Source organism: Mustela nigripes, chromosome 9 (genome assembly GCF_022355385.1).
Source record: "Mustela nigripes isolate SB6536 chromosome 9, MUSNIG.SB6536, whole genome shotgun sequence".
Taxonomy (NCBI): domain Eukaryota; kingdom Metazoa; phylum Chordata; class Mammalia; order Carnivora; family Mustelidae; genus Mustela; species Mustela nigripes.
The window spans coordinates 34,523,336-34,546,513 of record NC_081565.1 but is presented as its reverse complement, the minus strand read 5'-3'; the positions used below and the strand labels follow the sequence as shown (position 1 = coordinate 34,546,513).

The following is a 23,178-nucleotide window of genomic DNA, read 5'->3' as shown; positions in this document are numbered from 1 at the left end:
GCTCAGGGGAGGAAAGCAGGACGAGGGCTGAAGGCACCAACATGCCTAAGCATGTCTGTGCATGTGTGTGTGGTGTGTGTGTGTGTGGTGTGTACACCTGTGTAAGTGTATATGTGTATTTAGACCATGAGAGAGCTCCCTTCCCTTCCAGAATAGTTACCATGAGCTCCTATCTCGGGGTCCAGAGAGCAGAGCCTGGCGCACAGAGGCTGTGGGGTCAGGCAGGAGCAGGTGGATGTTTGATGGGCAAGGGTCTGGGTTCTACCCAGCAGCCCACACCCACTGACCAGATGGGCTCCAGGCTTCTGTGATACCAGAGTCCCACCCCCCCCCAATGCCACCCCCACCAATTCAGTACATATTTGCTACCATGAACCAGTCCCCGTGCTGGGTATGAGGGTGACAATGGTGACCACTGCAGATACAGGCTCCCAGGGAAGACAACTGGCAGCTGTGCTATTTTTACCCACAGGCAGGTTCTGTGTGCTGCAGGTGGAGGCGAGGGAGCTAACAGGAGTGAGCACCAAGGAAGACATCACCCTGGAGCCTCAAGATTCAGAGTCACCCGGGCCAATGGTGGGTGACAGAGGACAATCTTCCAGGCAGTCAGAATGAAAAGCACCCTTTACTGAGCATGTAGTCTGCCCAGGGGTCATCTTTGGCACCTGACATGCATTACCTCGTATAATCCATGTAACAGCCCAATCACAGGCATAACCGGGCCCCTCTTTTGCATATAGGGAAACTGAGGCTCAGAGAGATCAATAACTTGCCCGAAAGCACACGAGCAGGCATGGCTGGAGTCAGCCCCAGAGCCCCCATGGCCTAACTCTACAGCCTGTGCTCAGATCTCTTTGGCGGCCAGCAGGAAAGAAGACGGCATGGAAAGAGGGTTGGTGTACCTGGAGTCACCGTGAAAAAAGGAGGGTGGAGAGCGATGAGACTCCCAAGATGGGCAGGAGCCCGAACCACGGAAGGAAGGCGCTGCAGCCTCGCTAAGAGGTCTGGTGGGCTCTGAGAACAACGGGCATATCTGCAGGGTGAAAACCCTTCAGGAGAGTCACGGATCAGAACCGTATTCCAGAAGCCCAGCTGGGGCTGCTCTGTGGAAACTAGACTCTTTGGAGAAGTCAGGGACATTGCAGGTGGGGATGCACAAGGAAGCTACAGCAAGAGTCCAAACGAGATAAGAGAGTGCTTAGACCAAGGCAGTAGCAGTGGGGACAGACAGAAATGAGAAGATTCAAGAGATGCAGTGACCTTGAGCAAACACCTGTCATAAGGCCTTTATCTGTGGTCATCGGCAGGGGCACAAACTTTCTGAGCAGTGGAATGTTTACCTCTGGCCAACTTAAATTCCAGGGAAGATGACACATTGCAACCCCTCCTGTCCTATAGGACCAAAAAAGATTGCAAAGCCTCTTCCGCCCGGCTATTTTATATAAAAGTCTGAGGGAGGGATTAGTATAACCCCCACAGATGGGAAGTGACCTCCCCAAGGTCACACAGCTGAGAGAGAACGATCACGAATCTAACCCCAGCTCTCCTGTTCCCTCAAGCACACCACAGAATGTCAGAGCCCAAAAGATCACTAAAACCTCCTCTTCAAATCTCCACATTTTGACACACAGAAAACAAGACTCAGAAAGAAGTGACTTGTCCAAGATCACACAGCAAATTAAGATGAGAACAAAGGACTTGACTCCCCGGAAGGTTTATATCAAGACACCTGCACCGTGGAGGTCAGGAAGGACCAGACTGAGCCCCAACAAGGATGGTCCAGCCCCCTCCCGCCCTAACTAAATGCTGTGAAAGAAGTAAGACTCAGGGAGATGGTCAGCTTCCCTGGCCATGGCCACCCTCCACTGAGTTACCAGCACACCAAGCTCACACATGGCCAGTTACACACCACCCTGTTACCCCTCTTGTCCCCAACCCTGGACAGCAACTAAGCTGTCTTGGGTCAATAGTGCCACCTGGTGGCTGGTACTGGGAAGTGTCTGACCCCCACTGTGGCTTTACATCTTCCCCCTCTAGCCTCTCCACCTGGCAGGCTTTTCTGTTCTGCTCACACAAATGGTAGTTCATTTTGCTGCAAGCAATCTCCTTCTCATACACATTTTCTCTAACACCTTCAATCCTCCGTCTCTCAATTCTTCTCAAATGACCTTAGGACATTCTCTTTTTCTCCCTCTCTTCCTTGTGAGTCCATTAGTTCAAGGAAAGACTAGGGCAAGTGATAAACTTGTATCATTGAATACAAAAACTGGACACTCCAAAGTGAAATCTCTCTCTCTCTCTCTCTCTGTCTCACACACACACACACACACACACACACACACACACACACATTCACACACATTCACACGCCAGTGACCAACTACTGGCATTCCAGAAACACCCAGAAGCCCCTATGGAAACAGACAGAAATCTATCTCAATTGCCTTTCAGACCTACTTTTCTTCAAACAGCAGAAATCAAGATAAATACCAAACCTACAACTTTATTTCATATTATTCGTTTTCATTCCTATTCAGTAATATTTTCTGGAGTTTTCTCCCCACTAAAACCGTGGCCAGGGTAAGGTCTCAGGGATGTGCCAACCAGCACAGAGCTGAGCTGGGATGGGGAGATGTGGTTGGGTCTCAAAATGCCCACTCCCCAGGCTCTTAGGGAGCACTAGTGGCTGCTTTTTACCTTGGAGGAAACCTGATGCAGGGAGATCAGACCTCCAACCCTATAGATACTCTGCTGGAAATGAGGGAAACCTCTGGAGCTGTGCCTTTCCGTGGGAGCTCACATTTGGAGGAGGAGCAGGCACTGCATATCCCAGTGTGCTAGGGCAGGGTTTCCAAAGCCCAGCACATCTTGTTTCTCCCTCCCCAGCTCAAAGACTTGCCATGGCTCCCACTGCCTTCAGGAACTAAGTAAAAGGGAAACTGATGGTACCTCTCCTTTTAACTAAAACCATTTAGCTTTTTTCCCTCTCTGTATGAATGATAAGTTAGCAAACTCAGGGTTTACTGTAGCCTGAAGCATAGATTCTCAAAATCTAGTCCAGAGACCCCTTTAAGGGATCCCCAAGATCTTTTCAGGGGGCCCTGTGAAGCCAAAACTATTTCACAATAAAACCAAGATTTTTTTGGCCTAACTCACTCTCATTCTCCTACAAGTATTCACTGGAGTTTTCTGAAGGCGCTAAGATGTGTGATATCACAGCAGACTGGATACAGAAGCAGGTATGAGAATCTGGCTGTCTTCTATTAGGCCAGATACTAAGGAGATCTGCAAAATCGTCAAGCAATGCCACTCTGACTAAATGTTTTGGTCTGGAAAATAGGATTCTTTCTTATTTCAAACATATGACTTGTGTTACTTATTTATCATTGTTATTTTTAATGAATTAGTAAATATTTAAACTTTAATGTTTTAATTAACCCATATAAACTAAAAAGCTCTTTGGGGGTCCTTGATAATTTTCAAGTGTTTATTTTTTTTTAAAGATTTTATTTATTTATTTGACAGACAGAGATCACAAGTAGGCAGAAAGGCAGGCAGATAGAGAGGGGAGGGGTAAGCAGGCTCCCCACCGAGCAGAGAGCCCGATGCAGGGCTAGATCCCAGGACCCTGGGATCATGACCTGAACTGGAGGCAGAGGCTTTAACCCACTGAGCCACCCAGGCACCCCAATTTTCAAGTGTTTAAAGGGGCTCCAAGACCAAAAGCTTGAAAACCATTGTTCTAAAATACTGCAACAGAACTTGAGATGGGATTAGGAGGTCAGAATCTTGATGCCACAAAAAACCTTAGGAATTCCTTGCTTCCCATAATACAGATGAGGAAACTGAGGCCCAGAGAGAGGAAGGGGTTCTAGCCACAGAATCAGGACAGGAACCCAGAGATCCTACTCCCTCCGGGCTCCGGCCTCAGTCTCATAAGCCTCTAGTAGGCTGGAGCCCTGTGAGGACCCTGAACTACAGGCTGCGGCCACGGATTCAACCATATTCCACAGCCAGAGAGAAAGGACTATGGGATTCTCTGCTCCACAGGGCGGGAGACACACAGAGTGGGGAAGAAAGCCAAGTTGCCTCCCACATCCCACCTTAAGTTCCCCTCAGGGAGCCTGCCCCTGTGGCTGAGATTCTCGATCCCTTAAGCTGTCCCCTCAGCTCACCCCACAACTCTTGTTCTGGTTGATCTCAGAACCAACTCCCGGAGTGGAAAGCCTCACACTCTGCCAGCCCATCCTTTACATTCCCCAGGGTTCTCTGGAAACACCAGCACACAGCCCGTGGGGAAAGGAACCGGGGGTTGGGAGGGGAGGGTCTGGGCAAAGCAAGTGTGCAAACAGGCGCAGGGAAGGGGGGAGGGGGTATTCAGTGGTGTTGGCTCTCACACAAGCCTCTCACTCTCTGAATCAAAGTGAAACTCAGGGACTCAGGGGCCAGGAGGAACCGAAACCTAACTCCCCCCCACCCAAGGGACAGGCCCTAGGCACTAGGGAAAGGCCCAAGAAGCCCCTCCAATTGGCCACCTGGCTTCAGGTCCCCTGCTTTACCAAGGAAGCCTGACACTTGTCAGCATGCCAATGTCTGCAAGGCCAGAAGGACAGGGAAGAGTGGCCAGCCAGGCTGGGAGATGGAATCCCGGCTCCTTATCATCCCTGCCCCTAAGCTTTCCCTGTACACCCTGAGGCCAGGCCTGGGCGCTCAGAGCCTGGACTACCCCATTTGCTGGGTGTGGACTGAAGGACCTCAGTTTCACTGTTTTGGACTACAAGAGGTGTGGCTCCTTGACCCTGCCCCGCTCTGCCTTCCCTACCTCACCCACCCCTGGCCTAAGCACCGACTCCCCACTTCCCTGACCACTCCCCACCCCCACACACAACCACACTGGGACAGGTCAGGGTGCTGCCTCCCACAGGCTTCCGCTGCCACAGACTGGATTCAGACTTGTTCTTCAGGGTCCATCCTGGGGCTCCAGAAACTCAAAAGCCTTCGGGTGGAGAAAACTGGAAGATGAGTGAACGGCCAGCAAGTGGAGTAAGGAGCAGTGTGAAGACCGCAGACTCAACAGCCACACACGGCTGTTGCTATGTGGGAAAGTCCGCCCTGGGTCACCAGATTGGGGTTTTGGGGGTTTTTTCCCAAGAAAAGCCAAACATCCATATATGAAACCTCCCAGTTTTTAAATGTCAGTAACTCATTCAAAATTATTTTAAATGTGAGGCAAGCCAAGTAGAGCATGACCATCAGGCTAGCCATTGGCACCTGGTTTCTAAGTGATACCTCTCTCGGCAAGCACCCTGGTTCTGAGTCCTGCACAGACAGACTGAAAAAGAACTCAGAGAAGGGCCCCTGCATGGCCAGCCTGAGGAGACATCCAGGGAACACCTCACGGAGGGCTAGGGAATGGGGTCTGCTCTGGTGAATCCCCAGGAAAGATCGAGACAAAATAGTAGTCACTTCCTTCCCTCTCTGCAGAGCCTCTCTGGCCTCCAGCCTGGGCCTGATGAATCTGAGGGCCTCAGCCAGCTGCAAAGGACTACTGGTCCAACACTGGAAATCCCCTCAGGGAGTGGCTGGCTCTGGGAACGAGGCCAGGTGAAGAGACCAGCATCAAGGGCTGCATTCCTGTTGGAGAGCCCTGCGTGGAGAATGGCCCAGAGACAGGAGATCTCAGAGAGAGGCACAGGGAGTGGAAGCACAGAAGGGATGAAGAAGAGATGTGGGAAGCAAAGCAGGAATGTCAGGGCTCATTGCCAAGAGCTAAGGTTAGCCCTGGAATATCAGCAGGGGTTGGCTCCCCTCCCCTGCAACTCCCCCACCTGCCTCGCACAGGCTGATGGGGTTGCTGGTGGCTTTCAACAATGGGGGCAGCAGCCAGACCCAGGAGAATGGGAGGACATGGGAAAGAAGAAACAGATCACATCAAACAGCAGCAGGATACCAAGGACATTCTGAGGAATCCATTCTCTCCCTCTGGGTTTTCCAGATTTTTACTCTGTGACCTGGTTGGACCCCTTCTCTTCTCCAAGCTTGTTTTCCCTGCTGAATAATGACTGGAATGACCTGTCTTAGATGTTCTCCAAGGCTCTTTCCTCCAACAGGGGAGTCTTGAGCTCCATGCTGGTGACCCCACCTCCATCTCCCCCAGACGCAGGTGGTCTGCCTTCTGTGCTCTACCCTGGAACCTCTCCTGTGTACCTAGGGGCTCTTTTTGTGGGAAACTGAGACTGGATCTTTTTATTCTTCCATCACGGAGGCTAGAAGACCAAGATCCCGAGGGAAAGGAAGCAAAGGAAAGCAAGTGGCCCTTCATTTTGCTGCCGACACGTGGGGGCACTGTTGTTCAGTCTTGATGCCACACCAGTCTTACAAACAGGAAGTTGGTGGTGGGCAGTCGCCCAGAGAGAACTCTGACTGGGGCCAGCCTGCCTTCAGCCGGGGGCTGGCCTCACACACTCTGGCCCCAGTCTCCCTCTGATGATTTAATTTTATCCTCACAATAACCCGACAGGCTTGTGCTGCCTATGTTCTCCAAATGATAAAGTAGAGGGTCAGAGAGATTAAGTAACTTGCAGAAGATGTCACCACAGAAGTCCTCACATCACTCTGTCCCTGGCCTGTGAGCCTTGTCCTTTCCTCCATGCCTCACCGTCTTATTTGGGGCTCTCCAGAGAGATCAGAGATCTGTGGAATCAAGGGCTGCTTATAGGGGCGCCTGGGTGGCTCAGTGGATGAAGCTGCTGCCTTTGGCTCAGGTCATGATCTCAGTGTCCTGGGATGGAGCCCCCCCCCCACCCCTGCATTTGGCTCTCTGCTCAGCAGGGAGCCTGCTTCCCTCTCTCTCTCTGCCTGACTCTCTGCCTACTTGTGCTCTCTCTCTCTCTGTCAAATAAATAAATAAAATCTTTTTTTTTTTTTAAGTGGGGGGGCTGCTTATAAGTCCTAACTCAGGAAGCCTGACCTTTCCACACATCCTGTTCCCTTCTGGGAAATCTGAGAGGGGTCTCCGCACCTTCTGCTCCAGCCTTCCATCCCAAGCCCTGAAGCAGCAGGCAGGGTCTGAGTGTCCGGCAAGGAAAGGGGTCCTAATAGAAGATGATCAGGGTCTGCTCATGCTCAGGGGGGCCTGTGGTCTGGGGGCTTCTGAAAGTCCTTCCCTCCCTGCGTGGTTCCCATGGAGGTCTGCAGAGCAGGGCTGAGCTGGGGCTTCCAACCTGAGTGAGAGAGGAGCAGGGGGTTGGTAAGAGGGATAGCAAGAGCGAACACCAGAAGAGGGAGAGAGAAGTGTGTACGTGTGTTTGAGCATGTAAAAGTTGTGTGTATGTGTGTGAGGGTGTGCGTCAACGTGTGTGAAAGAGTGTATGACAGTGTTGTGAAAGACAGTGTGTGTATGTGGTGTGGGAGAGTGTATTTGTATATGAGAGTGTGTATGTGTGTGTGTGTGTGAAGGTTTGTGTGTGCAGTGTGTGTATCTGTATGAGATTGTGTGACGAAGAGAGTGTTGTGAGAGTGTGTAAGAGGGCATGTGTGTGTGTGTGTGTGTGTGTGTGTGACAGAGTGTGTGTGTGGTGGGGGAAGAAAGAGAGAGAGAGAATGCTAGACCAGGAGACAGAAGCAGACACAGGAAAAAGTCTATTAACATAAACAGCGGCAGATGCACACCCAAATGAAAGTCATGGGGAGGGATACCCCCAGAAAGGGGGGTAGACCCAGTCATGACAGGAGCCCCTGCTAAATGCCCCCAAACTTCTCCTCGATGGTCTTGCTAGACTTGGCATCTCTCGGAAAGGACAGGTCACCTAGCGGTTTTAGATGACTTTCCTGTGCCCTCTTCAAGCAGATCCAGAAGGCCAGAAATTCTACCTGCAGTGTATCCTCTCCTGCCCAGAAAGCAACTCAGGCTCCCACAGTCCACGCTGGTGCTGGACTGAGCAGCTTTCTGAGCTAGTGAAAGGGATTTTCACTCGGCTGACCTTGGTGTGTTCAGGGCCTTTCAAACTCTGGGGGGCTGAGGGGAGGGTGAAGTCGAGGGGACCTGAATGGGAGCCCCAGAGATGGTGAACAGAGGCCCCACCAGAGATCAAAGGCCCAGGAAGAAACAGAGGGTCGGGGCTGCCCTTTCACCCATGGCCACTATTCACAGCCCCGCCTCTCTGCCAAGTCCACCCTGGGGAGGGAATCACTGCTCTCAGGCTTTGTACCCCCTTCCCAGTGGGATTCCTGAAGCCTATCCTGGAGACTTCTCTGTGAAAGCTCTTAGGCTGGCCCAGGTAGGGGAGGAGGCTGCGTCTGGGCAGCAAACCACCCTGACCCTCAGTACTATCCACAAGCCCCCTGAGCATCTCTGGGTACTGTGCCCTGTGCCAAAGAGCAGGCTAGGGAGAGAAACCGTGTGATGTGTGGCCTCTGCCCAGTCAAGTCCATGTGGATGGCCACCTCCGAGTCAGGCGGCAGGAAGGAAAAACAAATAGGTAGAACCACTTTCAGACAGAGAGCCAGAGAAGCACATGCTCCCCCAATTGGAATAGGTCTCAAAAGTCACAGAGTCCTTTGGCACCTGGGTAGCTCAGTTGCTAAGCTGCCGTCTTCAGCTCAGGTCATGGTCCCAGGGTCCTGGGGTCAAGCCTCACATTAGGCTCCCTGCTCAGCCGGAGGCCTGCTTCTCCCTCTCCCACTCCCCCTGCTTGTATTCCTTCTCTTGCTATCTCTCTCTCTCTCAAATAAATAAAATCTTAAAAAAAAAAAAAAAAACTCATGGAGTCCAAATCAGAATGCCTTATTTGGCTCTCCTGCCTCTCCTTTGTCTAGCCCCTGCTCATACATCTGATAACAGGGAGCTCATTACCTTTACAACTGAGTGCTCTCATCCTTGGCCCAGCCTGGCTGCTGTTTGAAAGCTGTTCCTGGCCCTGAGCTGTGCTCTGCCTCCTCGGAGCTTCCTGCTGCCAGCCCCAGCTCTGCTCTCAGCGGCCCCAGGGCCTTCTCTGCCACATGAGCCACACACAGCTCATCTGAGATTCGGACACAGTGGCCATATCCCCGAAGCCAATCTTAGAGGCAAACATCCCAGGGAGAGTCCTAGAATTTCTAGACTGAAAGGGCCGTTGGCAATCCACTAGTCAAACAGTTGTTCTAACTTGTTTGTTTTTACTACAGAACTCTTTATTCAAATAGAGCTTTCTGTGGAAGCCCAAAATACCAAAGAGAAACCCTCCAGATTGAGATTACCCATTCCCCCCGCTTACTAATTATGAACACTCAACAGGCAGAGGACTGACCCATTCCACCAAAGAGCCCTTACTAAGCACCTATTATGTACCAAGCACTTGTACCAAAGCCACATTACCCAATACAATAGCCGCTAGGCATGTCAGGAGGCTCCTAAACACAGTGAAATGCAACTGAGGGGCTCCATTTTAAATTTTCATGTGATTTTAATTATTTTAAATTTAAAAACAGAAGCAATATAAAATATTCCTGCCTTGATAAAGGGCCACTTCTTAGGAAGAGGCTTCCTGGGTCCCTTTGGTCAGAATCAGCCCCTCCCTGCCTTGCTCTCTCGCTCTGGTGTTACTGCCCATCATGGCAGCAACTTACACGCTGCCAGGTGGAGGGACTTGGGCTTGCCAGTCTTGTCCGCCAGCCCATGAGTTCTAGAGGGCAGCCCTTTGTGACTAGACTCTATGACCACCACCCCCAGCCCTGAGGCCTGGGCAGAAGAGCGGCACCAGGAAATGCCCAAGTCCTAGCTGGAGATGACTGCAAAGCAGAATGGAGCGAGCAACGCCACTCTATAGGGCCTCAGTCTCCTCATCGGAGAAATGGGAGTGAGGATTCCTCTCAGCCTCTTCCCCTTGGCCTTCTATGCCTCTCTCCCTCATGGCCCTTCCCTCAGGCTGCCAAGGGCTCCTGGGGAAAACAGTGCCATGGTCTGCAGCAAGGGGCCAGCCCCACCATGGACTCAGCAATGCTGGTTTCTGACCTTCTTACCACACTCTCGGCAGCATCCAACCTACTCTCTAGGCCCTTCTGCCTGAAACTCTTCCACACGCTGTTCCCAGGCTCTGCCCAGCTCCAGGCTGCTCTGCCTTCAAAGCATCTCTCTGGAGGGACCCAGGGGTAATAGATAGTGGGAAAATACCAGGGAACTAAGGCCTTCGGGGGCTCTCCAGCTCTTCCCGACTCCCCCGGCCACACCACCTGTGTCACCAGAACTCTTTGGTGCCTCGATTTCCTCCTCTATAAGATAGAGGTGGCATTTTCTGCCTCTTTAACTCCCCCTGAAGCCAATGCAAGGATGCAGTGAGATAAAGAAAGAGGGCAGGAAAGGGCAGCAGGGAGCACCATGGAATACTCCTCCCAGACAGTGTGTTGGTGGGAACAAGGGCACTTCTGTCCACCTCCCTGCTCAGTACACTCCTGGTGATGCAAGACAGGGAGAGAGGGAGGCTCTGGTTGCCAGCTCTGCCTCCTCTCTTACCAATCCTGTCAGCTTCCAGGACTGTCATCAAATCATTCTCCCTTAGCCCCAAGACCGCAGAATAGATCACTTCCCAGGTCTTTCTGGGGATCAGGACTTGATCTCAAAGATTATCGAATCCCACCCACATCTAATTCTCGACACTCTTCTATAGCAGCCCCAGCACATGTTCACTTAGGCTCACTTCCATGCCTCTAGTGACAGGGTACTCACTACCTCTCAAGTTTGCCCCAGACACTCTCACATTTACATGTTCTTTCTTGCACTGGGCTGAACTCCCCTCTGTATCTGCTGCCCACTGGCCTTGAAGGCCAACAGCAAAGTCTCATTCCTCTCACCTTCCGTGCCAGCCCCCCAAATATTTGAAAGCAACAATCCAGCCCTGCTCATTCTTCATTGTATCAAAACAACCCCAGAGCCTCAAGATGTTTTCCAGGCACTATGATATCCAGACTCCTGTCTATCCAGGTTAGGGTCACCTGAACACATTTCCATCTGTCACTGTCCTTCTTAACGGCCAATACCCCAAATGGGCCACCGTCCTCAAGGAATGACTTGATGGCACAGAGCAGTCTAGACCAACAACACACCTGCATTCTGACCACTCAATACATTTCATTTATTTTTAAAATTTATTTATTTCAAGTAGGCTCCATACCCAGTGTGGGGTTTGAACCCACGACCCCAAGATCAGGAATCACAGGCTCTACCCACGGAGCCAGCCAGGCGCCCCTTGAGACCTTTAAAAGCAGCATGAGAAGCTAAACAGTGGCCGCTGATCAGAGACTGAAAGCCAGTATGGTATTCCACAAACGCAGTGAAACAGCCCTCCTCCCCCAAATCAGGACCTGTCTGTTTGGTGGTAAACATAAAACCAGATTTTTTTTTTTCTCCAAAAATCTCTGCTGGGATCCCTCAGCCTGTGAGGGAGTGTCACACAACCCACCCCTCCACCGTGATCAAACACAGCTGGGTCCCAGCTTGGGCACATCTGCTGCGCGTCCAGGTGACAATGGGAGAAAAGATGACAGCATCAACCCCATAAACCAACAGAGATGGTAGGCCTACTGCCTCCTGCGGTAACACAGCACAACACCCGCTGAGTTAAAGATTTCTGACATCTGCTCCAAGTGGCAAGAACAGTGGAAAGAGGTGAGGTGGGTTCCGAAGCCGTGAACCACCCCCACAAACCCCCTCAGCTCCAAACGGAGGCCCCAGGCCCAGCCTCTGCACTCCCGGAACACGCAGACCACAGGCCAATCCACCGCTGGGCTGACTCAATTTTCTAGTTACAGATCTTAAGTACTTAGGCATGTGCTCACGAGAACATACATCCCTTACAGGGAGCCGAGAAAGGGAATTGTGCCGAGGAACAGAATAATTGAATCAAGATTTCTGTCACGCGGCTCTCAGGCCCTAAACCATAGGCATTTTTTTTTTTTCCCCTTTCCTGACGAAGGTCTTACAGACTCCCAGGGGTCCGTTTCTCCTCTCAAACCCATTAACGTCAGCCACACTGGCAGCCTGTCCAGGCCACAGAGAGCCAGGTAAAGCGGGGCAGTGTCGGGGATGGAGATGGCCAGCTCCAGAGACCCAGCCAGCAGACGCACATGGGGTTTGAGAAAAACCAACTGGGAAGATTGTCATCTTTGTAATCCCGGGGTTGGGGGGGGGGCACCATACTCCTTCCTCCCAGACCCAGGGGCAGAGATGAGATGATTCACTTCCTCAACCCCCGGCACCACCACTGCTGGAGGCCTTCCTGGGAAAGTGTGTACAGCCCTTCCAGAAGCTACCCGCTGACCTCTCAGGGCAGGGCACCCGACACCCCCTCCTGAGCACCCCTAGTGCTCCTGTACAGAGGGGACAAGGACATGCGCACACCCTTCACGTCCTGCCCTCAGGCATCAGATCTGCACAGGGGTCTTCTCATTCACCACCAAGCTCAGGCCACAAGGGTTGTGCCAGGCCCACTCTCCTCCAGCCAAGGGGTAAAGATGAGGGCAGGCCAGTGGGAAGCCCCCAGTTCCCAGGTCACAGCCCCGCTGCCTCTCCCAGAGCACTGAGCCCCTTCCCGCGCATCCCCTCCACCTGGGGACTCAGGGGCTCTGCAGGCAAGCAGGTGCTCAGTGGGCATCTTCGCTTCCGCCCCCAACTGATCACCCCACAGCAGAGCTGGGCGGGTTCATCCCGGACAAGGCTGTGTGGCCATCTCTTACCTTCATCCCTCTTGCGCTTGTTGGTGTCGGCGCTGGGGGACGTGATGCCCAGGATGCCGCTGATGGAGTACGAGGAGCCGGCCGAGTCCGTGCTCACCGACGACACCTGCGTCACGGAGCCCGTGGACACTGTGCAGAGGGAGAGGGGCGGTCAGGGCTGCAGGGGCGGGCGGGCAGGCGCTTTGGGCGGCCAGCCCAAACAAAGGCGCTAGCCCTGCACTGGGCTGATGCGACTGCCGAGCAGGGGAGTGCGGGGCGCAGGGAGTGTGCTGAGTGTGTGCTGAGGACACTCACCCTACGGCAGCTGCTACTCCTGGGCTTTGTGAGCAGCCTCCAGGGGGACGTTTGCCCAGGTTTTCTGCTACTGGGGGCGGTGAGAGGGAGAGGATGGGCTGCCAACAGGACTGGCGGTGCAGAAGGGAGCACGGGACAGTGTCAGAAGGGCACTCGCGGGGTGCCTGGGTGGCTCAGTGGGTTAAAGCCTCTGCCTTCGGCTCAGGTCATGATCTCAGGGTCCTGGGATCAAACCCCGCATCTGGCTCTCTGCTCAGCAGGGAGCCTGCTTCCTCCTCTATCTCTCTGCCTGCTTCTCTGCCTACTTGTGATCTGTCAAATAAATAAATAAAATCTTTAAAAAAAAAAAAAAAAGAAGAAGAAGAAGAAGGGCACTCGCTCCAACCCCAGCCTAAGGATGCAGGAAGCTGGGAAATGGAGAAGAGAGAGAGCGGGGAGCTAGGGCCCACCACCAGCCTTGGCTAAAATAAAAAGACCTAGATGACTCATTAAGCAGGTTCAGTCCCTGCTACAAATCCACCCCTCCTTGCAAACGGGAGGGCCTGCCCATTCCTACACACAGCCAACAAAACTCCAAACGGCAATCCATCCCTTCTTTTTATAGTTCCTCACCCTTTTCTCCTTCCAGTTTACCTGGATTCTAGTATTTAATATTAATTATGCAATAATGATAGGCTATAGAATAGACTCTATATTGTGCACACATCCTATACATTGACATACAGAATAATGATAACTAACGTTTTCTGAGAACTTCCTCTGTGCCAGACATTACTGAAGCATTTTTTAAATTTAATTCTAAGAACAATCCTATAAGGGAGGCAGTATTATTATCTCATTGGAAAGGTAAGGGAACCAAGGCCCAGAGAACGGTAAGTGACTTGCCCAAGGCCACAGAGCTCAGAAACTGAAGTCTGAACCTCTCGAGTAAACTGTTCCTCGTTAAGGAATCATGAAAGACAATTCTATGCTTCACATTAGTGCAGTGCTTTTCATCTGATGGTTCTAACAACCTAAAATGTTATTATTTTCCCCATTTGGTAAAGGAGGCTCCACAGGTAAAGGGATTTATTTGCTCAGAGTGATCTAGCCAGTAAGCAGTAGCCCTAGAGCTTAGCCTTGGGTCTGCTGACCTCAAGTCTAGACTTCCCCCTGTCCGGAAATGAGCCGGGGTTAGTCACTTAGGGTGACTGAAGCCAGGTGTCTACATTCCTAAGGATAAGCATTGGGGAGGGGAAGTTTCATGCAAGTCTCACATTAACTCCTAACCCCAAAGTCCAAGGGAAAGACCAGTCAGTCAGTCGTCAGGGTCCTCGCAAGCTCTCCAGCTGAATTTCCATTTCTGGGTTGTGGGAATTCTTTCTTGGTTCATTAAAACCTACAAACCAATCTCAGACACATTTCCTTGGGCTATAACTAGCTGGAGGCAGGTGGAGCCGCCTTTGACTCTAAAGTGTAGGAAATTACAAGAAATGGTGGTGATTGCATGAGAAGTTGTTTGTTGCTTTCCTTGGAGCATATCCAGCTCTTGCTCCTACAGACCTAGAGGGAACAGTGCCTTTCTTCTCATATTTGAGTTAGATTTTTAGATCTTCCTTAGGAGACACAGAAGTAGAAATCGTTAACTTCTCTTTTCCTTCACCAGAAGAGGCTCCTCAAAATAGATTTATGCAAATCTCACAACCTTTTCTGTATTAAGGTGCAAAGAACAGAGGAAGAAAGAAGATCACAAGTCACTTGGTGCTTTAAAAAACAACCACCACGTACAGTCAAGGCTCGCCATGTTGCCAACAGAGCCAATGACATTTTGTGATTGCACTAGACTCCCAAGACCCAAGTTCCAGTCCTGGCTCGGCTCTGCCACGTACAAAGCAGGGTGCCCTTGGGCTAGTTAATCAATCTCTCAACTTCTATTTCCTCTGCCCTCAGTAACTTTGTAAGCTATAAGGGGCTGTACACATATAAAATGGATCTTTTATAAAAATTGCTGAGACGAAACAAAGCATTCTGCTGACCTACAAGTAGAATTGTTCCTCTAACCCAACTGTAGCACTAGTATCAGTACTTAGTCTGATACTCATTGTTCCCTGATCTGAAACAGTTAAAGCTACAAGTGAAAAATCTCAGCCACAAACATTTCCCCAGGAACCCTCCTCAACCCTCTTCACCCCAGCCAGGAGAGCTGGTAGTTCCGTTCCTTTGGCTCACACAATGCCCTGTACTTTCTTCTTGAGTCTTATCTCAGTGTTTTGCAAACTTCTCTTACATTCCCTGCTCAGACTGAGAAGCCCTTGAGATCAGGGATTAAGTCCTGCCTCCTTTAAAACACCTGTTGCGGGGCGCCTGGGTGGCTCAGTGGTTAAGCCGCTGCCTTCGGCTCAGGTCATGATCCCAGGGTCCTGGGATCGAGCCCCACATCGGGCTCTCTGCTCAGCAGGGAGCCTGCTTCCTCCTCTCTCTCTCTGCCTGCCTCTCTGCCTACTTACGATCTCTGTCTGTCAAATAAATAAATAAAATCTTTAAAAAAAAAAATAAAAAAAAAATAAATTAAAAAAAAAAATTAAAAAAAAAATAAAACACCTGTCGCCTGCAAAGCAGGGGCTTAGCAAACACTTTCTGAATGGACTACTAAAGGAAAGTTATTTATTTATTCATTTATTATTTATTTACTTTTAATTGAATTTAAATTTAAATTTAAATTCAATTTTTAAATTCAATTAATTAACACATAATGTATCATTTGTTTCAGGGGTACAGGTCTGTGATTCATCAGTCTTATATAATTATTTTAGGGGCACCTGAGTGGCTCAGTCAGTTAAACATCCACCTTCAGTTCAGGTCATGATCCCAGGGTCCTGGGATGGAGCCCCTGCATTAGGCTCCCTGCTCAGCAGGAAACCTGCTTCTCCCTCTCTCTCTGCCCCTCCCCCCTGCTCATGCTCTCTCTCTCTCTCAAATAAATAAATAAATAAAATCTTTAAAAAAAATTATTTTATGGTAGGGAGGAATTCTCTCTTACCTTTATCCAAAGAGGCAACCATGGAGAACCAAAACCTCAGGGAGCATCTCATTTGTGCCTCTCAGTCCACAAATGGGGAAACTAAGGCTCAGAGAAGTAAAGGGACTTACACAGTTCACTGGATGAGTTCGTGGCAGAGCTGGAAGTATAAGCCTGGCCTCTACCCATTCCCCCATCACCATGGGAAGTTCAAGTTTGCAGTTAAAGAGGGAGCGACATTACACAGTCTGAGACATTATTAAGTGACAGTAATAGGGACTGTCAGAGGCTTACTGAATGGCCACCACTCTTTTATAGGAAAACAACCTTACCCCCAGTGACATATGTCACTGTCATCTCACAGTCTTTATGGGGAAAGGAAAGGCACGGGGAAACTTCTGGACTCCTCAAAAGGACCCCGAGGCTTCCAAGCGCTGCTCCCACAGACTATCCTCTGTGAGTGTCAAAACCCCCACGGCAGCCCTCAACCGTTCACAGAGTATATGACATCAAAGCGAGAGAGGAGAGAGAGAAAGTTTGGGAAGTTTTGCCACATCTTCACTCAAGACTGCAAGTGCACAAAGAATTGTGGAAGGGCTGGTTGATAGAAGAAAAAAACACATTCAAAACTACTTACTGACTAATGATGCAGAAAATGTTATGAATAAGTATCCCTTTCTTGATTTATTACTTTAATTATCTGACATTCTATAGACCCCCATTAGTGGATTTTTTTTTTTTTGGCTTAGATTTCAATTTTCTGTCTCATGGTGAAAGCTATTTATCATAATAATCAGTAAAATTCAAAACCTTTTAGCAGTATTTATAAAATTCATTTACCAGGTTCAGCCCTTGGAGAATGACAAAGAAGGCGCATTAGTACGTGTGCCGAAGTGTTTTATGCAGAATTATCTGTCCATAAGAATGATTAAAAGTTCTTTAGAATATTTGGAGCCCATTAGATTTTTAAATTTTTTTTAAAAGTTCTTCTTACCTATGCTGTGACTGGAAGCTGGGACTGGCTGGTTGGGTGGTTGTTGTACTTTCGTCCGGATGATCCTGTGGACAGGTGGGAAAGAAATAAATGGTTATTTGCCATCGTGGAGAAGATTTCTCAACTAGCTCTGCACGGACAACCAGAAAAGCCATATCAAGCTGGAGCAGAGAAGGAGGGAGGCTATGACCCTAGATTGGGAGTTAGAGGGTCCAAAGAGCTATGGACTAGTACCAACTCATCCCCTACCTCCCTGGGTGTCTTGGGATAACTTGTGCCTCTGTCTGGGATTCAAGGGCCTCTTCTGTAGAAAAAGGATGATATGTTAGTGTTATGAATGGCATCTTTTTTCCTCTGGAGCAGCTGCAGCTCCAGAAAGAACCTCCTGAGTAATGTTAGGGAGTTTCTTCCCTTCCCTGGAACTGTGCCCCTCCTCGGTGGAATGACAGGACTGAACCAGGTGACCTCTCTGTTCCCTAGGGGTCCATGTGTTCTTGTTTTCTCTGCCTTAGAGCTCCACAGAAGGAGTCACATCCCCACCTGTCAAAAATTATCAAGGAAGCGGATGTTTATTGCTCTCAAACTAAAAAGGGTTAAAGGGCTGGCTTGGCTTTGCTACAAGGAGCCCTCCAAAGTTGCCTTGTACAAAAATCTCATGCTTAAGCTCGAACAGGGCCAGGAACCGGGGATGTTCTGGCCTGTCTTTCCAGAGACCTCACTCTAGCTCTAATATGATGAACTTGATTGTGACCCTGGGCAAGTCCACTCCTTTGTGGGCCTCAGGACAATGAGGGAGTTGGAACAGATCACTCTACTTACTTTAAGTAATTAAATCCTTTTTTGGAAAAAAGTCTTCCAGAAAAGCCTACTGTATAAAAGGTGTAAGAGCAGTACTGCCTTCCCTTTGCACCTGCTGGCTCTGATGCTCCTCACACAGCGCTGGACTCTGGGAAGCTTAGTCTGTAAATTTCTGTCTGGAACAACACACTCATATGGGCCTCCTCCATGAGACCCCAAGCCCTGTATTGTCATAGGGTACACAACCATGGCCGGGCCAGAAGCTGCTGTGGGGTCTACAAGAAAGTTTCTTCCCTGGCATTTGGGAGAAGGGTGGGTGGTAACACAACTTTTCTTTGGAAAAGTTCTACTTCAGCCTCTATTACCTTTTAAAAGAAATTAGAGTTTTTATTTTCTTTTTTTTAAAGATTTTATTTATTTATTTTGACAGAGAGAAAGAGCACAGGTAGAGCAGCCAGCAGAGGGAGAGGGAGAAGGGAGAAGCAGGCTCTATCAGCAGAGAGCCCGACATGGGACTCGATCCCAGGACTCTGGGATCGTGACCTGAGCCGAAGGCAGCAGCTCAACCGACTGAGCCACCCAGGCACCCCTAAAGTTTTTTTTTATTATAAAAGCAACTTTGTGTTTATTGTAGACTATTAGGGCAATAAATAAAGAAGAATAAATAGAAGAAGGATAAAGAAAGAAAGAAGACATCTAAAATCACATTTCAGGGGCGCCTGGGTGGCTCAGCGGGTTAAAGCCTCTGCTTTCAGCTCGGGTCATGATCCCAGGGTTCCAGGATCGAGTCCCGCATCGGGCTCTCTGCTCCGCGGGAAGTCTGCTTCCTTCTCTCTGCCTGCCTCTCTGCCTACTTGTGATTTCTGTCTGTCAAATAAATAAATAAAATCTTTAAAAAAAAATAAAATCACATTTCAGTGTATTTCCTTTATGCTAACATTCCTATGCATATCAAGAAATACCCATTTTCTGATAGCAAAATCAGGATTAAACCATGTACACAGTGTGTATCCCGCTCTCTTCACTCCATGCCATAGGAGAGGCTTTTTCACATTCCAGACCATTATTTCTGGAAGTCCAAGTTGCAAGCTGCACTGGGTCTCCAGCCTGAACAAATGGAGAGCAGTGAGGATACCGTGGCTGAGTTACGGCCTCCGCCCTCTGCGATCTCACAGCTCAGTGGTGGGCACCCAGGCTGCTCAGCATGCTCGGCTGAGAGCCTGGAACAAATATTTCCCTTCCCACCACAGCCCAACCACGGGTCCTCTGGAGTCTAGGCCCTTGAACCTCCAGGTTTAAGATTTTATTTATTTATTAGACAGACAGAATCACTAGTAGTCAGATAGGCAGGCAGAGAGAGAGGAGGAAGCAAGCTCCCCGAGGAGCAGAGAGCCCGATGCGGGGCTCAATCCCAGGACACTGGGATCATGACCTGAGCCGAAGGCAGAGGCTTTAACCCACTGAGCCCCCAGGTGCCCCCCTTTGCCCCTTTCTATGAGTCAGTGTAAGTGCTGCAGCAAATGTACTCGGTATTTGTTTGTTTTCTCCAGTATTCAAACGGCTTATTTTAACTCAGCAAACACAGAACATATTCACAAGGACCTGGGAGTGAGGTAGTCTTTTGGAACCAACTGGAATTAAGCTAGAATCTGATCCAAATTTTATTATTTTTGTGTATGTCACCTTCTTTGTGCATACATGCGTGTTTGCATACAGAGACAGAGCTCAGTGTGAATATATGGATACACCAGATGTAAATGTAGTTTATCCACGCTATGGTTTATATATGTACAAAAATATGGTAACATATTTCAAAACTATTTCCCATTACTTCCAGTCCTAAGTGGACTGGAAAAGTCCTAACTTTTTAAAGAATTGTCTGGCCATTAAATTTAAGCAAAGAAAACTTTATTTTCCTTTCAATGTATTTATAAATCATTTGGTAAGACATTATCCATTGTTATAAATCATTGAGAGGCAGCTGTAGCTATTGATTAAATACACAGGCTCTGCAGGATGCCTGGGTGGCTCAGTCAGTTAAGTGGTGGTTAAGTGACTGCCTTTGCTCGGGTCATGATCCCAGGATCCTGGGATCAAGCCCCACTTCGGGATTCCTGCTCAGGAGTGGCGGGACCTGCTTCTCCCTCTCCCTCTGCTGCTCCCCCTGCCTGTGCTCTCCTGCTCTCTCTCTCTGTCAAATAAATAAATAAAATCTTTTTAAAAAAATAAAAAATTATATACATACATACATACATACACACACACAGGCTCCAGAATCAGACTACTAGTGTTTGGATCCCAGTTTTCCAACTTGCCAGCTGCATGTCCTAGAGTAAATTACTTAACCTCTCTGTGGCTCAGTTTCTTCACCTGCAAAGTGGGACTAAGAATCATTCCCACCTCTTTGGGTTATTACGAGAATTTAACTAATTAATTATTTAGAAGAGCGGTTACTACATAGTAAATTCTCTATAAATGCTAGCTATTATTTTCAGTAGTATCTTCATAACAATTAAAGACTAGCTTCAATCTTAAAAGGTCCGTATTTTCCACAAATGCCTTAAAAACACATGGGGTCCCCCTGGGAGTCGGGCAAGAGAACGATGCCATCCCCACACCCTATTTTAAGGCTGTAGTGGGGTCGTCCTCCATAGGCAAGACTAGAGTATAGGGAACCCTCCAAAGCTGTCCCCAAAGATAGAGATTTTGTCCATCTGCTTGCAGCAGCTGCCAAAAAAAAAAAAAGAACAAAGAGCATTATCCTCCACTGTGAAGAAATGGCAGTGGGAGTAATAAGACTAATTGATTCATAGCAATTCTTTAAAAATTAAAAATTAACAAAAAAAAATTTTTTTAAGATTTTATGTATTTATTTGACAGGCAGAAATCACAAGTAGGCAGAGAGTCAGGCAGAGAGAGGGGGAAGCAGGCTCCCCACCGAGCAGAGAGCCCCATGTGGGGCTCGATCCCAGGACCCTGAGATCACAACCCAAGCCGAAGGCAGAGGCCTAACCCACTGAGCCATCTAGGTACCCCAAAAATAAACAAAAAAATTTTTAAAAATTAACAAGCGATCATCAAGACTCTTCACAATAAGAGTCACACTCTGGATCTTTTCTAAACCACAGACAGTCTGGCTAACAGGCACATAACATGGGAAGGTCTATCCTCTACTTTGCTGTGCATGAGCACGACCCTGGGTGCCATGTGAACATCCTAGATGGTCCAACAGGGAAGAGAGTCCAGCAGTCAGCCAGTTCCTCCAAACTGGGAAACCAAAGCCCAGAGTGCTCAAGTGACTTGCCCAGGGTCACACAGCCCGTCAGACTTTCAGCCAGACTTCCAGGCCCCATGCCTGAGCACTTCCTTTGGACCATAAAGAAAGAGAAAAAGAGGAAGTGGTCCCTCTGCTAAATATTTCCTATAGGCGATGTAAAGCCTATGTGGATTTCAAATCCATTTAGAAGATGAAGGACTAATGTCCCAGGGATTTTGGGTATTACAGGCACTTGTAAGGATTGATTTCAACATCACCCTCACTTCTTTGAAAGGCAGATCTTCTCAGACACATCCCCCATACCAAACCCCCCCCCCCCCAATACACAATTACACTGAAAGAGAAAATCAGAAAATCATGTACCTTTAAAAAGGAAATAGGAATACAGAGCTATGAAACCACCATTGGACAGTAAGAATCCTGGGCCATCAATTGTGCTAAGAATCCACAAGCAAGGGTCCAACTGGGCTATGCTGGGAGCAGCCCCACAGGGGACACCCAGGCCAGCAACCGAAGTGGAGAAGAAAGAGGGAATGGGTAAACAATCTCAGAAGCCTTGTTGCTGCCCAAGTTCAGAGGAAGAGCAGAGTTCACAGACTAGCTCCCTCAGGCCACATTCGTTCCTAAACAAGCTTTGTTTAGCTGCACGATTATTTTTTTTTATTTGAATTAGTTGCCAGTATTTGCAAGGTGGGGGGCACCTGAGTGGCTCAGTCATTAAGCATCTGCCTTCGGCTCAGGTCATGATCCCAGGGTCCTGGGGTCGAGCCCCATCTTGGGCTCCCTGGCCATGGGGAGCCTGCTTCTCCCTCTCCCACTCCCTCTGCTGTGTTCCCTCTCTCACTGTATCTCTGTCAACTAGATAAATAAAATCTAAAAAATATATATATTTGCTAGGTGGGAGCTTTTATATAAATACGTGGATCTGTAGCTTCCCTTGAAAAATCCGAACACCTAGCCATGCTGACCCCACGTTCTCACATGACCAGAACCAACTGTTGATAAAATTGGTTAAAGAGAACTATCTAAAGAGAGACAAGAAAAGAGAACTGTCCTTCTAGCTGGGAACGCCATGCACAGTGCCCACCGCTTGGCCACTGATTTAGAGCTGCGGGCCTCAAACAGAAGGCCGCCTCCATTCCACCGGTCTCTGCCAGCTCTCGGACAGTCACCTCCAACAGACGCTCAGGCTGGAATCTAAAGATCCTTGGGGCAGCATCCCAGCGCTAACTTGTCCTTAGGAAGCAACATAAATGTGATATCTTGTGTCCCAGGAAATCACCCACACACTCAGCACAACAGGTGCTGTGGCGCTGAACTCCACGTCAGTCATGGGTTCCCGGGCTGGTCTCCCAGGAGACAGCAGGAAGGCATACGCTTGTGAGGGACAACAGTGGAGATGACACTGCGGCCACCAGAATAGCTACCAATCCAGCCACTGCTCCCTCGTTAGCTGTTAAAATAGGGGAATCGTGAGAAGTTGCCTCCAACAGAGGCAGGGGCAGGGAGAGGAATCTGTGGACATTAGCAAGATGGTTCTTTCGAACCTGCAGAACCTGCATCCGTTTGAACACAGCTTAGCAGCTTTGCCTTCATATGGAGAATAAAACTGCGGTGCTGGTTCTGGGATGGCTGGGGCTTCCTGGGCTGGAGCGGGGAGGGCAGGCAGCAACAGACAGCGTCCCACACCTCTTCTATCCGCATCGCTGGGTTGGTTGGCTAAAGACCACAAAGAACTCTGGGTAAAGAATGGAGTAAGGAGGGGCGCCTGGGTGGCTCCAGGGTCGCACAGTGGGTTAAGCCTCTGCCTTCGGCTCAGGTCATGATCCCAGGGTCCTGGGATGGAGCCCAGCATCGGGCTCTCTGCTCAGGAGGGAGCCTGCTTCCCCCTCTCTCTCTGCCTGCCTCTCTGCCTACTTGTGATCTCTCTCTCTGTCAAATAAATAAATAAAATATTAAAAAAAAAAAAAAAAAGGAATGGAGTAAGGAGCCAGAGTGCGCTCCCAGACAAGAGCCCCTGGAGGGGTACACAGGAGAGGGCTTCGGGTCCCTGAGGGAGCTGCAGACAGGCAGCAAAGTGCACAGAGACGGAGTGGGAATGATTGTTTT

General features: G+C 49.3%; 1 protein-coding gene across 4 annotated transcripts in view; it reads right to left on the bottom strand.

Annotated features, from left to right (window-relative positions):
• Positions 1-23,178, bottom strand: part of PAX5 (paired box 5) — a 192,614-nt gene that overhangs the window by 145,747 nt on the left and 23,689 nt on the right. For all 4 annotated transcript variants that reach the window (XM_059411301.1, XM_059411300.1, XM_059411302.1 and 1 more), the window contains 2 exons: positions 16,995-17,059; positions 12,709-12,837 (listed from right to left, as the gene is read on the bottom strand). In XM_059411301.1, coding sequence (XP_059267284.1) covers positions 12,709-12,837; positions 16,995-17,059 — 194 coding nt within the window. The remainder of the gene's footprint in view (positions 1-12,708; positions 12,838-16,994; positions 17,060-23,178) is intronic.